At 50.5% G+C, this 15,501-nt stretch overlaps 1 protein-coding gene across 1 annotated transcript in view; it reads left to right on the top strand.

The window, feature by feature from the left end:
* Positions 1-809: 809 nt before the first annotated feature.
* The window catches only part of SPRED2 (sprouty related EVH1 domain containing 2), a 66,695-nt gene continuing 52,003 nt past the window's right edge, over positions 810-15,501 (top strand). Inside the window, exon 1 of the mRNA XM_075147642.1 lies at positions 810-953. Within this exon, the coding sequence (XP_075003743.1) occupies positions 907-953 (47 nt within the window). The 5' untranslated portion in view covers positions 810-906. The remainder of the gene's footprint in view (positions 954-15,501) is intronic.

Raw genomic sequence — 15,501 nt, 5'->3', positions numbered from 1 at the left:
AGGCGAGCTAGGCCTGGCAGGGCTGAGATGGGCTAGATCGGGCTGAGCCGGGCCCTACTAGGTCAGGCCGAACAGGACGGAGCGGGGCTGGATGAGGCTGAACCCAGCCGGGAAAGCTGAGGAGAGCCGAGAGCCGAGCCGAGCCGAGCCGGACGGAGCCGAATCGGAGCGAGCCGAGCCGGACCGAGCCGAAGCGAGGCGAACCCAGCCGAGCGGAGCGGAGCCGAGCGGCGGCGGGCGGGGCGCGGGGGCTGCGGCGCGGGGGGCGGCGCCGGCGGGCGGAGGCGAGCGCGGCGGCGGCCGCACCCCGGGCGCTGCGCCGCGGGGGCTCGGTGGGCCGGGCCGGGGCGGGCCGCGCCGCCGCGGGGGAGGTGCCACTACCAGGCGCGTCTCCTCCTTCCTCGCCGCCGCCGCCGCGGCTCCCTCCCGCCCGGGTCCGGCGCTGCCCTGCCCGCTCCCGGCGGCCGCGGCCGCTCGGCAGCGCCGCCGCTTCCTGCCGGGGCTTCCCCCTCCCTTCCCTCCTTCCCCGCTCCGCCGCCCACCCGCGGCGCCCCGCCATGGCGTGAGCGCGGCCATGGGGCTGGCCCGGCGCCGCCGCCTGCCCCCGGGCGCTGCGCCGCTCCCCCGGGCCCGGACCCCGCGCCGCCGCCGCCGCCGCCGCGCCCCGCCGCGCCCCCGCGGCGCGCTGACCGCCGCCTCTCCTCCTCCGCCCCCGGCCGCCGCCGCCCGGCGACGAGCGCGGCCGTAGCCCCCACCCCCTTCCCGCCCCCCCCGCCGCCGCCGCCCGCGCTCCCGCGCCGTCGGGCCCGGCGCGGCCGCCAGCCCCGGCCCGCCGCGGCGCGGCCTCCCCCGCCATGTGAAGCGCAGGAAGATGCGGAGGCGCAGCCCGGCCGCCCGCGGCGAGGGATGAGCCTAGACGGGGAGAAGATGACCGAGGAAGCCTACCCTGACGAGTGAGCGGGGCCGGGGCCGGGCGGGGGCGGCGGGCGGGCGGGCGGGCGGGCGGGGGCCGCCCTTTGTTGCCCCGGCGGGAGCCGGTGCGGATCCCTTACCCCCCCTACACACACACACGGACCGCGGGCGGACAGAGGGACACGGACACGCGCGTACGTGTGCGCGCTGCCCGCCCGCGCATCCGCCATTTCGCGCTCCCCCCCGGGCCGCGCTCATTTGCATACCGCCTTTTCATTCATAAAAACCCCCGGGAGGCGCGGGGAGGCCGGGGTGCGGGGTTGGGGGAGGGAGGGGGGAAAGCGCACCCCCGGACACCCCTCGCCGCCACCTCTCCCCGCCCCGCTGGGGGGGGTCGGGGCGCCCGGCGGGGGCGGCCTGCGGCGGAAGCGGAGGGGGGGGAGTAGGTCGGGAGGGGGGGTGCGGCGCGGCGGTGCGCTCCCCTTCCCCCGCCCCGCACCCCCGGGGTTGAAGTGTGGGGGGGGGGGGGGATCGGGGAGCGGGCGGAGGGGGGGACCGTCGCGGATCCCCGCCCCGGCCGCCGCCGCCGTTTTGTGAATAGGAGGGCGGCCGCCGCCGCCGTCACATGACGCCGCATTCATAAACCCGGTCACCGGCGGCCTCCCCATTCACCGCTCCCCACCACCCCCCCCACCCCATCCCGGGGGGGCTGCACCCACCCCCCGCAAAGGCACCCCCGCTCGGCAACGCTCCCGCAACCTCCCCGCAAAATAAACCCCCCCCGAGAGGCCACAGCGAGGCTTTCAAAATGCCTGATGGTGCTCTTTTCCCCTTTTTTTAAATTTTTCTTCCCCCAAATTTAAAGATATTACAGCGAAATTACAGGAAAGGCTTTTACAAGCCGTGCTGGCCCAAACATTGTTCCTGGCTATCTCTTTCTGGCTTTTGACAGTCAAGAAAAATGACTCACTTGCGTGCAGGACTGGTTTCGTGCCAAGCGCCATAGGATGTACCGTGCTTTAAAATGACTTCTCTCAGGGCTTATAAAGCGGCGTCAAAATTGTGCAACTTTTCGGCTCGGTTTTTGGAGTCCGAAAAAAAATCATAATTGGCGGCATGTGCTGCGCTTATACCTTCGTAAAGTCAAACTTATTTTAAGGTGATTTACTGGAGAAATGTGAGCAGCGAAGGAAATGGCTTCTGCCTGCAACGTGTGTGTAAAGAGGAATTGTTATTTTGGCACTTCTTAATGAAGAGACTATAAATACATGTTTATATGTAGCTTCTGAAATTGTGGTTATTTTGAAGTTGGTATGGTTCTTCCAAAAAAAAAAAAAGTTGAGTTTCTCTCTCGTGGATTGCCATGACCTAGCAGGCTGGAAAAATGTGGCCAACTCGTTTCCAATAAACCCCCACTGGTTCTTGGTTTGGTTTTTTTGGTTTCATTTCTCAAATTGGACAAGAGGAGGAGAGGTGGGTCCCTATCCCTGAGCTTGAGAGCGCGGGGGCAAACCTAACCCGATGCAGTGGATGAAAGCTGGAGCTCGCCAACCTTCATCTTGCGGGAAGACGTTGCTCCAAACGCGTTTTCCTGCAGGGCTCGGTGCGGAGGTGAGTGTCGGCGTAAAACAGCGAGCGCTCGGCTCTGATGGTTTGTTGGGTTTTTTTTTGTTGTTTTTTTTTTTTTCCCCTTAATTGTAGGCTGCAGTTTGTTTTGGAGTAAATTCTTCCTCCACGTGCCGCCGCGAGGGAGGCTTTGGCTAATAGGATTTCGTGTGTGTCCTACCTGGGCTGGGGAGGGAGGCTCTTGGGTCACGCCGCCTCTCCTGGGGTCACCGGTCAACCCAGCAAAGTTGTGCTTTGGTCCCTGGAAGATGGGGAGCTGGTACCCAACCCGCTTCCCAGGCCAGTGTTAGCTGTTTTAGCTGTTTTCTTGGTGGCTGGACATGTTGGCTTTCAGGGTAAGTGATGCACCGTGGTCCATACCCCGGTGCACATCCCGAGCAGCTGTTTCGGAGGCTGCAGTTGGGCTCGTTGCGGTATGATCCGGGCCTTCGCCTTGCAGGGCACGGTTAGGTGTTTTAGGGAAGCCATGGTTTCCTTCGTAAGCTCTTCGCTTCCAGCCTTGCATTGATTGATAGCGTCGCTGAAGCCGGTGACTCATGGGTTGTTTTTCATTTCGGTGGTGGGTGAAGTGATTTTTTTTTTTCTTTTTTTTCAATATATATGGTGTTAAAAGAAATAAGGACAGGCTCTCCTGATAAGTTTTCTCAAGCTGTCAGAACAATGGTAGTATAGCGTGCTATTTGCCCTAGATATCTGGCTTTAATTTGCATAGCTATTCTCATTTCACTGAGTGCACTGTGAGCAAATGTTAACAGCCAGATTACAAAAAAAAGACCACTGTCAGGATGCATTTTAAAATAACCCTCTTCAAGTAAACTGAGAGTTCCCCCTCCCCTTGTTTTTGGTTTTGTTTTTTTTTTTTTTTAATTCCTTGAGAACAGCTCGATAAGATTTTGAGTTTTGAAACAATTTATAAAACCGAGGAGGGGAAAAAATAGGGCTTAGGATGCTGGAAACTCATTGGTCCCTTCATGACTGCACCATTTGAGATCGATACTTAGAGGTCAATTTGTCATTGCAAAGCCAGCGCCTCTTTCTGCATCTCAGCCTTTAGTTCTGCTTCCCTCCTTCCCCCCATCGCTGCTGCGCTTCTCCTTTGCACATTGGGGGGGGGGGGGTGTGTGAAATGGGGACACCCGGTAATAAATGGAAGCTGCGATGCTGAGCGTAAGTGGTGGGAGAGTTTTGGGCAGCGCTGCCTGCACCCGGGAGAGGGGCAGCTGCCCGCTGCGAGCGGTGACCCTCTCCGCAGCCGGCAGCTCCCGGGTGGGCTGCTGGCCTCTTTCCGCTTGTAAGTAGGAGGATGGAGCTGAAGCCTGAAAGTGATTCGGTTACACCCGCAGGCTGCCGCCTGCTCGTTCCGATGCACGGTTCCAAGAAAGTCACAGGAAGTAATTAAATGGAAAAGGTCAGAGAACGAGGAAGTGTCGGTCCGCAGCCTTTCGCTGCTTGGGATGGAGCCCCGACGCCCTGCCCGAGCCAGGCAGCGGCCGCATCCCCGGGGTGTCCCTGCGGCTCGGCAAACGCCCGCTCCATTTATTCCAGCAAGCCCGGGGCGCCTGTGCCAAGTGTTTGCAAGTGGGACCGGTCCCCCGGAGGTTTTTAACGAGCTGGGTTAAGTGGGATACGTCTCAGGCAGCGCAGGGGGTTGCTGCAGTGTCATACGGGACAGCAAAATGTGGCGAGAGATCGCACCGATGCTTCGGGGTGATGCATTTTTCCCATTCCAGGGAAAGAAAATTAAACTTGACTCACGTTCGTTTGTCCTTTTGCTGGTCCCAAAATCCCGCTTGCGTCCAGCGCTAAGCAGGGACCGGCGACGCTTGCTCGGAATACTGAGTCTATCGATATTGCAGTTTGCCCTTTACACTGAAAAAATAATTTCTTTCTTTTTTTTTGTTTTCTTAATTTTCACCACGCTTTTGCCCAATACTGATGATTTTTCTGTAGCTGTCATAAGTGGCTCATTCAGCTAACTTTTTTTTTTTTTTTTGCTGCAAGCTTAAGCCGGGGAGGAAGGCATGGGACACGCTGTATGTCATGACATTATTGCTCGCAAATAGGACAGGAAATGAAGGATTGCCAAAATATAACTGTTTATTTCTTGGCCTGAAAACATGCCTGTTTAAAATATGACATGTAAGTGGCTGCTTTGTTCGGTTACTGGGAGAAGTTGCTGTTTATAAGGGAATAATAGCTCTGTCGTATGAAGGATGAAAAAAAGGGATTTACCCTTTCTACTTCTGTCTTGGAAATGACTTGGAAAGGAGCTATAGGTGGAAGACGTATGGAGGGGGTGTTTGGTCAGACAACTGGAAGGGAGACCTGTGGGAAGAGAGATGCCGCAAGCACAAGGGAGCAGGGCTTGAATTTCTCAGTGTGTTAATCCACGCTATGGCCGCAGGCAGCCCTCGGATAACCCCCATCCTGTATTGAAGAGGAGAAACCTAAACAACCCGCCTTTGGGCTGGAAAGTGAGGTTTTTCGGCGAGGCTTCCCTCGGCAAGAAGCGCGGTGGGACGGTGTTCAAGCGTGGCGCAGATGCCGCAATGGGATCATCTTCGACCTGTTTTTGCAGCTTGGTTTTTATCTCGCTGGGGCGCACCCTCGAGCGTGGGTTAAAAGGTAGGCCTTATCTGCTCGTTTAATTAAATCCCGAGGCTGCAAACAAAAGTACGTTGTGTGGCGAGGCTCGCTCTTAACGTGGACTTGGTTCTCTGGTAGCTGGATTTAAACCACAAAATTGTTTCCTGTCGGTCACCGAACCGCAGGGAGAGGATGGTAATTGTCCTTCTTCTTCTGGTCCAGGCTGGAAAATAGGAGCTGAGGACCGAGAGGCAACCTAACTATTGGTTTCAATCCCTTCTTTTGCTTTCTTACACATTCTGGAATGCTTGAGGAATGGGTAAATTCAATTTCCTTCCCTCCAGCAGAATAAGAATAAATGATCCTCTGGAGGTATTAAACCTGGGAGAGATGTACTTGGAAAGTTTGAGTCCCGGCAGGGTGCAGGCGGTCGGCCGCATCCCGACGCAAGCGGGGTTGCACATTGATCCAGCCCGTGGAATGGCAGCGCCCTGTTTCTGCAGAAGTTCAGATCTTGGGGCTGATCAGCAAAGGTGCACCTCTTGCTTTCTCCGCCGTTAGGACCAGCTTTGGCCAAAGGAACTGCTCCCTTCAACAAATTCATTGAAAAATGTGTTTTATTTTTCCTTTTTTTCCCCGCCTTTTTTAACAGCAGAAGGTAATCCTTCTTGCAAGAGATGTGCAGGAGTGGAGAGGGCACAGAGATCAGTAAAACTAAAAGCAGAGCTCTGGAGACTTAAACTTCTGAAGCAATGCAGAAATTTAAAAAGAAATAAAGTCAAAAAGGTCAGTTGACTAAAAAAGACACAAATAGGCTGCGGAGTTGATTGACAGCAGATGCGAGCTGCAGCGGTCCCCATTTCTGTGGACTACAGAAAGCAAGTGAGAAGCTGTTGTCACATAAATCCCGACACTGGTAAGGTCTTCTCCAAGCTTGGCAGCAAGCAGAGCAGTGCAGCATCTCCCGGCACCTCACTTGCACTGACCCTTTCTTCCCACCTTGGCCATGGGTCAACTTAGCTGATGGTTTCTAATGCTCCTTTTTTTTTTTTTTTTGTTCCTTTTCCACCCTGTTGATTTTCTGCCAAGATTTTGTGAGTTTTCTTTTCCTTCCTTCCCTTTTCCCTACCCACGTCCGCCCCCTTTCCTTGTCAAATTTCCTTTAATCATTTATTTTTTTGGTGCTTGCTCAGTAACTGAAAACCTGACCCTCTGAAGCTGCGGAGAAATGCAGCTGGGCTGCGTCGGCCACCTTCTTGATGCCTTCCTTTTGCGCCTAACCCTCACCTTTGGTTTTGCATCAGCTTTTCGGAGCAAAGGTTGGATTTGCCCGCATAGTTTCTCACGCTTCGTTTCCTCACGCGGCGAGGCCGGCCGTCTGCTCGTCCCCTCCGCTCGGTGAGTCTGAGGGTGGCGGGTTGCAGAAACACAGCTGGGGCACGGGGGTGAGCCCTGCTAATGCAGCAAGAATAGCAAAGCAATGCCCGAATACTGCGCTTCTGCCTGCTGGCGCAGTCGTTTTTACGGTTTTTAATCATATCAGGTGTTGGTACCCGCAAATATCATAGCGGTGCTCCTCGCCTCTTTTCCTAGTCCAGCTTGATGTCAACCAAATGTTGTGTGGGCAGAGGAAGAGCATCTCCTTTAAGTCCAAGAGGATGTCTTCACTCCGTCTCATCGCTGTCCCTCCTCCTCTGCAAAGTCACCGGCAGTTCCTCCCTCCCCTGCCCTGCACCCGTCGCGCCCAGGGAAGCGGCTCTCCGGCGCGGGAGATGTAGCTTTGCCTCCATCCGAGGCTGGAGCAGCTCTCGGCGCGGAGCTGGAGGCGAGGGACTGTTCCCTCCTTCCGCTGGGTTTCTGTGCTTTCCTGCCCGCTTTCTCCGTTTCGCTTCTTGTTTTCTGCTCTTTCGTTTCCTTTCCCCTGCGCTCTTGGGTTTGGTTTTTTTTTGTCTCTTGCTTGTTTTATTTCTATTCCTTCACATGTCACTCTTGTCTGGAAGCCGGACTTTTGCCATCGTCGCAACTCCTGGTGCAAACCAAACCCCGCTGTCTCCACTGGTGGCAATATTTTCTCCCCAGCGTCAGGGGAAGGTGGTCTCCCGTAACGTACGTCTGATGTAGCCGCTGGAGTGAAACGCTGTCTGCTTCATGCAGTAGAAGTAGATGCTTCACCTTAAAAGTAAGCTGTGTTTTATCAAAAGCAGCATTACAAAGTGTGCTTTCAAGGCTGTTAAAAACCTTTCTGGCAACAGCAGGCAGGTTCTACCTGTTGCAGTAGGTCTAAGTGAGATTTAACCAAAATTATTATTTTTGTCTCCGGTCTGCTTGTTCTTAGGCTCTTTGAATAACTTTCTTCTTTGACTCTCTTTGCTTGCAACTCACACTTCAAGGACTATGTTTTGGTTTTTTTATTTTTTTTTTTCCCCCTTCCCTTTGTTCTCAACTCCTACGTGTGCTGTAATCGGAGGAGAGATCTTGAGTCTATCAGCTGAGCCCGATAGCTGATGGCTATTCCAGCTAGGAAGGAAACTTCTTACTGGCAGGCGTGGCGAGGAGGGGTTACAGGGCTTTCTAACAAAATTACTTGATTTCCCTATCTGTGGTGTTTTCAAAAGTGAGATTGCGGAGTTGCGCACCGCCACAAAGTGCCTGGACTTTGACAGCGGTGCCGAGCAAGGAGAAAAGCGTTTCATGGCTTGAAGACTACCGTGGCGGTGGAGCTCGTTCCTTGCTAGCTAGTGCTTTTTGTCCGAGGTGCTACAGAAACTAGGCAAAATGGAAGCCAAAAATAGCGTCTTTAGTGAACTACTTAAACAATTAAATGAATTTTTTTTTTGTTTGCGCCTGTATTAAATGGCCTTTCAAAAGTAACGTTAGGACTTGTTGCCTGTGTACGTCTCTCTCTAGGAACAAAAGTGTGTCTCTTGTTGAGAGCAACCACTTTTCCCCCCCTTTTTTTAATAGGAAGGTTGAGTTGGTGGCTGTTACACCTCTGCTGTTGCTCTTTGTCAGGCTCGCATTGATGGTGCTGGGAGATGTGTTGTAAAACCTGATAGTGTCTTTTGATCTAGCGTATGGGAAACATGTCTCTCTGCTTGTAAGGACCTGCGTTGCCGTGCAAGGACAGGAGCGTGTTCTGCACATGCACTCAAGTCCCGAGGAGGTCTGGAAACGCTTAGATTATTTTTTTTTAATTGCATTATACGTACGTCCTGTTTGGATAGTCCCATTACTTCTTTTTTTGCTAGTTAAAAGTGGGTCTGAAGACTATGCAGCTTCCCTCCCTGTGCCGTACATTAAAATGTTTAGCATTGCTTGCCCGTTCGGTGAGTAGTTAGGAGCAAGATTAGTTTCCTTTGCAATAGCTTAAAGACGCTGAAGGTGTTTGCACGGCAGTCGAGAGTTTCAAAACGCTGTGGGAAATCATGAAGCTTCTTCCCTAAACACCGGAGCCTGTTGCAGCACCACGGTCTCGCCTACCAGCTCCTTCCTCCTCCTCCCCTCGCCTGCGGAAAGACAACATTTCTTAAATGATGTGGTTTTATAGGAATTAAGTCCATGCTTAGGATTAGTTGATGCCACTAGCAGCAATTAGCATCTGAGCTAAAGCACATCTGTGTAATACTTTTTTTCTTTTCGAGTCTCTAGACCATTTATGCTTTTTATTTATTTATTAATTCACATACTGGTGGTGGAAAGCATTTCTTGGGGTGGAGGGGGCCGGAATATGAGGTGAAAGAAGGCTCTCCCATAGCCTTATGTATATCTGTTTCTAGGTGGAGGGTTCCTCCCTTTAAATATGGGCAACACTCATTTTTCTGCAGCCCAAATGACTCCTCGCCTGTAGCACCTGGAGCAGGTCCTCGTGGTGAGGGGGATGCTTCCCGAAAAGATACCTTCCGTCGTGCTCACCCCCTTCCGTCGCACGCCTGCGCTCGCTGAAAGCCGAGAGCTCAGCTCACCTCTGCTCGCTGCATTTCTTCCGCTAACATGTCCAAACACTCCCGCCTGGGTTTTTAAGCGCTTGGAAGGCAAGCTGGCTGTTTACGTGGTTTTACGAGTGGAAAGGTATGCCCCCAAGCTGATATAAGGTTACTAATGCTTCAAGTTGCAGCATATAGGGAAACGTGTGCTTTGCCTGGAGTTGGGACAAACTGAGGCAAGGAGAGGGTGAATAGCTGGGTTCGTGCCCCCGTAGCGAGCGGCAGCCCGGGCGGCTCGTCATGCTCATCCTTCCTCCCCTGCAGCCCATCACCCCGCCTCTGGGCTGGGGTGCCAGGAGGGTACCATCGGGACGGTTGTTCGTGGGGTCTTTAGAAGATCTCTGAGGGCTGAGAAGAGAAAAAGCGTCCAGGTGTTAATACTGGAGAGCTACTTTTTTTTGTTTTCCAGAAATCAAAGGGACGCTGTAAAGAGCTGCTGGAAGGCATCAGCAGAGCTGGCGAATAGGCTCGGCCGCTGCTGCAGGGCTTCTGGGTGTGGAGTTGCGGGTTATTTACAAACAGTCTGGTTCTTAAAAATTACACAGAGATCAGAAAGTATCACCCAGGCGAATTCAAAGCACGCTCAGAGTTTTTTCAGCTGTTTTATTTCATTTCTGTTTGATAGCACCATTCCTGTAATGCTTGGACCTGCATCCCTCCGTCGTCCGTCCGTACTGCGTGGGTGGGGGCGCGAGGACAGAAGTCCAGCGGCACGATGGGGAGATGAATGCCTAATTTTGCCTTAGACGCCCAATGCAGTGGGTCCTCACGGTGCTGGCAAGCTGAGAAATTCGCCCTCCTCTGCTGCCAGGTTGGCTGGTGAAGAGCTGCACGGGAGAGCACGTTGCTGAGAGCGGGGGCTAGACCTGCCTTCTGCCATCTTCTCCTCGGTTTTGGCAATGCGACCGCCTTACTTGATCACGTTTCCTAAAACCCAAGGTGCTTGATTCCTTAGCACTGATTTTTTTTTTGATTTTTTTTTTTTTTTAGAGTTTATTTTTTAACTTCTATTAAAACCCCCGCTGCCTCGGTAGGGATGGAGAGCCAGGGTACAGCCACTCCTGTTAGACCGCAGCGTAAATCCTGGTATTTCAGAGCTTGTTACGCTCCATGTATATAAAGTGTGTGTGTGTGTATAAATTACAGAAAAGCCACTGATACTTCAGCGGAGCATGCTTGCGCTTTTTGTTTTTTTAAAATACTGGTGAAATTACAGCGAAAACTTTATCGCTGGAGATTTATAGCGCTGCCAACATAATTCATCCTTGACTGAAACTTGGCATGGGAGGTGTTAAGCTGGTTGCAGCCCGTCATTGCTTTACATGTTGTTACTGGATGTATGCAGTTTGGTGGCTGTTAAGATAGAAAGGTTAGGAAATGGCATAGAGTTTTGTAAAATCGTAATTCCGATACTTGCGTTGCTTGAATGACCTTGTGTTTTTAAAAAGGCATCTGATGTTTAGTTGAACTAGAGGAAAAACTTAGTGCAGAGCTTGTTTTCTGTGTTTAAAAACAAGAATAAAAGGCTGCAGTATAATTAAACCACTAGAGCTGCTTAAGAGAAAAATTTCCTGTTTTTTTTTTTTCTCTGCAAGTATTTAGCATTTTGGTATTGTAATACTGCATGAGAGCCCAAATGTTGAATGGCTGGGAAGTTATTAAGCAATGCTGGAGATGAGCTTCTGCTTGTTGTGCAAAGGAAGTGAAATGTAGAGAGATAGCTAGCTTGGTTAAAAACAATAAATAAAATAAAAAATTAAAGGGGGAGCAATAGGAGAGGAGGGACTAAATGCATTTTAAAGATGCAGTTAAAAACCCAAACAGCATTATGTGTTATAGAGACAAGGATAACTTGCAGGTTTTTCTAGGAAAAAACACATCAAGAACAACTGTAATTTTCCTGTATCTTGTCCACCTGAGTGACTTGGAGCTTGGTCCTGCTGAACCGCGGGACTTCTCGTGAAGCATCTGCAGCCTCTGTCCTTCTAAGGCACTGGGTATAAATACTGCGGACAGGCAGGCTGGCGCGGAGAGGAGCTGGAGGCGTACGGAGAGCACGGTCTCACAAATGCAGTCAGGAAGTTCTAGAAATACCCTTTATAAACACTGCATCCTACAGGAAGAACCTTAAAGCCCAAATAAACCATTTCCCCCTATGCCTATGTATACATAAACTCTGCTGGTCTGGAAGATCTTATCAGGTCAGCGATGGGCCTTTTTACAGTAGTTCCTAAAACAAGTTGTATGATAAATACCAGCCTTTTTTTTTTTTTTTTTTTGAGCTGTTCATCAGGTTTGTCTGTGCTTTTATCAGTTATTAAAAAGTCTGCGTCTCCCTCGTCCTTATCCAAAAGTCATAAACCTTCCCAGCTCAGTTCGTCTGGATAAGTGACCATTTTTGGTTAAAATCCTTCCAAACGCAGAGTTGCGCGGCTTGGTGCCGATGGGCAGAGGCAGAAGGAGGGTGGGTGATTTTATCCGTTCGACTTGATGTGTGCGTGGGGGTCTTCCCCCACTTAAAAGTTGTGCTTATACATATGTGGTATGTGTGGAAATGATTAACAGACAGCGGATAAAGGGGAGGCAGAAATAAGCTTATTTTGATGCCTTGGATGGAACTCCAAAAGAGTTTGTTGGTCCTGGGATTGCCATGGCCGTCTTGCATGATGCTGGGTTAAAATATATGTGCTTGCAGTACAGCGATGTTTTTACCCAACTTCTCTCCTGTGTTTGCACATTAAAAACCTTCTTGCTTCTCTCCCAGTTTTATTATTAGGTCCCAGAAATGCTTGCGTACCCAGAGGCCGAGATCTAGCTGGGGTCTCCCAGGCTTGGGTGTGGAGCTAGCAGTTGGTGCGCCTGTTGACCTCAGCCGCGCCGATCCTCCCCCAGCGAGCGGTTAAGGAGCTCTTCGAAATCACAGCCCGTGAATGAAAACAACCATGGCTTAACGAAGTCTGCCACCGACCGCTCATTTGGTTTGGTTCTGCACGCGTGCCTTTAAACAAGATCCCTGAAATAAATTTCCAGGGTGTGCAGAAAAGCCCTCCCCGCCACCCCAAACTCCCATAAGCAACAAAAAAGACTGTTCCCTAAAGTTAGCAGCCGCGTGGATTATTTTAGAAATGGTGATCATGAAGATCTATAAATAGAAACTCAAAAAACTCCGTCTGAGGCATTTTTATCTTGGACACGAGGGTTTGGCTATGGAGCGCCGAAATTCTGCTTAGTGCCTCGGCATCCGTGTACCCCTATATTTTCTTGTTCATGAAAGCTCTAGGTGAATTGTAAACTGGGTTAATTTATTGATATCATTTGCTGTTCTGTACAAAAGTCATTAAAAAATATTTCTAGCAGCTTTGTTGCTGGTGGGGGTGTTTGGGTGGATTTTTTTTTTTTTCCTCCTTTACTGTATCTCTGAGGAAGTGTGGGCTACCTTTATCAGAGTATTGGTGGAATAGCTTCCCCAACCTTTCATAAGGTCGAATATAAAAACAAACACTCCTCCTTATGGGAAGGAAAGGATGGGGAAAGAAGGGTGTTTGTGTACACTTTCCCATTCATGTTTTAAAAAGAAAATATATAAACTTCTGGAGTCTGTGCCGTGTAACTCATGCGATTATAGGAGTTGAGAGTCGGAAGCTTAATTTGATTTCTCAGCGTTGACTTAAACAAAACCAAAGGGGAAAAGCAGTGAGCAGGAGAGCATTTGCTGCTTGGGTTTTGCCTCTTGGACAAAATGCACTCCAAGTTCTGCAGTGATTTAAGCAATAAAATCACTCGGTGCTTTTGCAAATCAGTTCTCTTTGGATTACAAATGTATCTAAGGTTTGTGTGTTGATTGTGGTTCTACACGGGTCTGGTACCCTTCTGAAAATAGTCAACTGCGAGTAGTACTTCCCTATATGTGTTTTAAGAAGGAAAAAGTTGCTCTGGTTTCTGTGCTTAGGGTAGAAATGGTAGGGGTGGGACTAGAAATGAGCATCCCCAGTTGGACGTTCTCCAGATGATCATCCACCTTGGGTCACCGGAGGTGAGCCCTGGCTACCTACTCATGGTATAGATGTTTAAAGCAGCCAGGTGCCGCGTTTGTCCAACAACAAAGCAACCCCTGCCCTGTAAGCAAGGGTGGAAAAACCCAGCGGCTTTGCGAGGGGCCTCTGGATCTGTTGTCTCTCACCAGTCGTCTGTGGAACGGTTGGAGACAATATATGACATATGCTGTTTGTTGCAATTAATGCTATAAAGGACTCCTTCAGTGGCATTCCAGGGATCTAGCTGCTGCTCGTAGTTGCAGGGAACATGCCTGTCCCTGGAAGAGGTTCTCTTCAGATGGCTAACGTTAGCTGGCCTTCAGCTAGGAACCGAGCATCAAAGAGAGATCCTTCACATCCTCTCATCTTTTTATGAAAGTGACAGTCTAAATATTAGGATGCATTAAAAAATACCTGGTAAATAGCTACCCGCGTTGCTTTTGAGTACGGTTAGCGCTGGATTCTTTTGCAGTGTATATGGAAGAAAACATCCCTGTGTGTAATGGGGGCGGTGGGGAGAGGAGAAAAGGATGGGATGGCAGAGAAATTTCTTGACTTAGTTGGTGATAGGTCCACAGAAAAAGTACTAATGTTTTTTTGTACTGATTCATTCCAGTTTGTGGTTTTATAAACTTTCCACAAAGTCAGCCTGGGCCACTTGGGTCACCCCTTGTTACAAGGGGCATGGGAAGGTGGTGACTGTATTTTTCTTAGACCAGCAGAAGTGAATCTTCTTCGTGTCTGCAGACAGTGTCTTCCAGTGCCAGATGGTGTGCGTCTTCCTTGCGTTATCGTTCAGAGGCTTGTTTCTTATCAGGTATGGAGCACCTGGCTTTTTTCTTACCCATTAAGCCTAGTACCACGTCTTATTTTCTGGCTCCTGGCAGACTGCGGATGCCCGGCAGCGTGGCAGGATAGCGGGGGACGTGCTGTTGGCTTCAACCCCAACTGCAAGTTCAGGCTCATCCTCGTTGCCTTGCGCACCCCGTGTCACCCAGATGCGTGGTGCCGGTGCGGCTTCAGGTGACTCCGGAGGTACAGCGACAGCAGTTTTATGTGTTTGCCTGGCAGCGCTGAATTGCTATAATATTTGCAGAGGAAAGCCCAATTCTGCTTTCTTCTGTGAAGCAGTGGGGAGCACAAGGTCACGCCGAGCCCCTATTTGCAAAATAGCCCAAGTGGGTTTAGCTAGCTCTTCAATTGAAAGAGGCTCCCAATAACTAAAAACCCAACCACTCTTTTAAGCTGTCGTTTCCTGAGGTGGAAGGAATAAATACTCGGCCCCTTTCCTCTACTTCTGCGCGTGACTTTTGTCAGCGAGAAACTTCTGCTGCTCCCTCAGCTTCTGAGTAAAATGAGCTCCTCAGGACAGAAGAGGGAAACTCCTTGAGAGCACTCTCCAGCGCTGAAATGCACCGTATAAAAGCACGTTTGTACATTTTGTTACGCGAAGGAATTCCTGGCCGTACTCAGCCTTAAGTAAATAGCCAGGGAGAGGCGACTGAAGCATGACGGATGGCTGCGGTTGGCGAGGAAGGGCGTGCGGCGTGGAAGTCCGCAAAGCAAACGATAAAGGGAACCATGCCGTGTTTTACAGAAGTGGTGTTGTGTTAGGAGAAAACTAACTGGTGCCTAAAGCTATGCTCAAGGTCTCTTGCCACAAGTACAAAAAATGCAGAAAGGTTTTCTTCAATCCATAGGTAAATTTTCCTGTTACGTTATGCATTGTTACGTTATGCATTTCAAGAGACTTGAAAATGATAACTCTTCATCAAGGAAAGGAAGTCATCCATTGGGGTGTCTTGCTGATACGATGTTTAGCTTCAAATTCTGGACAGAAAAAAACCTCCAGAAGTTTAAAATCCTTTTCTAGAGGGTGCATGATATAAGGTCCGGGAAAGTCCTAGCTGTAGATTGCCTGAGATGGCTTAGGTTGGCAAAATGGCAGAAAACCAAGCAGGGTTTTCCTTGGATGGCTCCAATAGGAATGTGCCTGGTTGAGCACCTGGTTCAGGCATCTCTTGCTGTATAATTCATAAAGGGGATTTAGAAACTCCCTTGACAGCAAAGGTAAATTTTTAAAACCCTGAGAAAACTCAAGACTGAGGGAGGGGAAAATGTGGCTTGTTGGAAGGTGCTGCGTTGCAGGGAACGGGAACGCTGCCGTGCAAGAGTTTCTTTGCTTAATTGAATAAAAGAAGTTGAAAGGTTGTGCATGTTCACAGCTTGTACACGTTCTTGCTATTTTATATTTAACTTCAGAAAATTGTAGACCTTAAATATGGGGAAGGAAATACTTAAAGGCTAAAATCCAGTCTCTGTATATTCGTTTTATTTTGGAATATCTCAAATACAGGAAC

The sequence above is a fragment of the Calonectris borealis genome, chromosome 3 (assembly GCF_964195595.1).
Source record: "Calonectris borealis chromosome 3, bCalBor7.hap1.2, whole genome shotgun sequence".
In the NCBI taxonomy this organism is placed as follows: domain Eukaryota; kingdom Metazoa; phylum Chordata; class Aves; order Procellariiformes; family Procellariidae; genus Calonectris; species Calonectris borealis.
The sequence above is the reverse complement of the archived record's forward strand: the minus strand, read 5'-3'. Positions and strand labels throughout refer to the sequence as shown.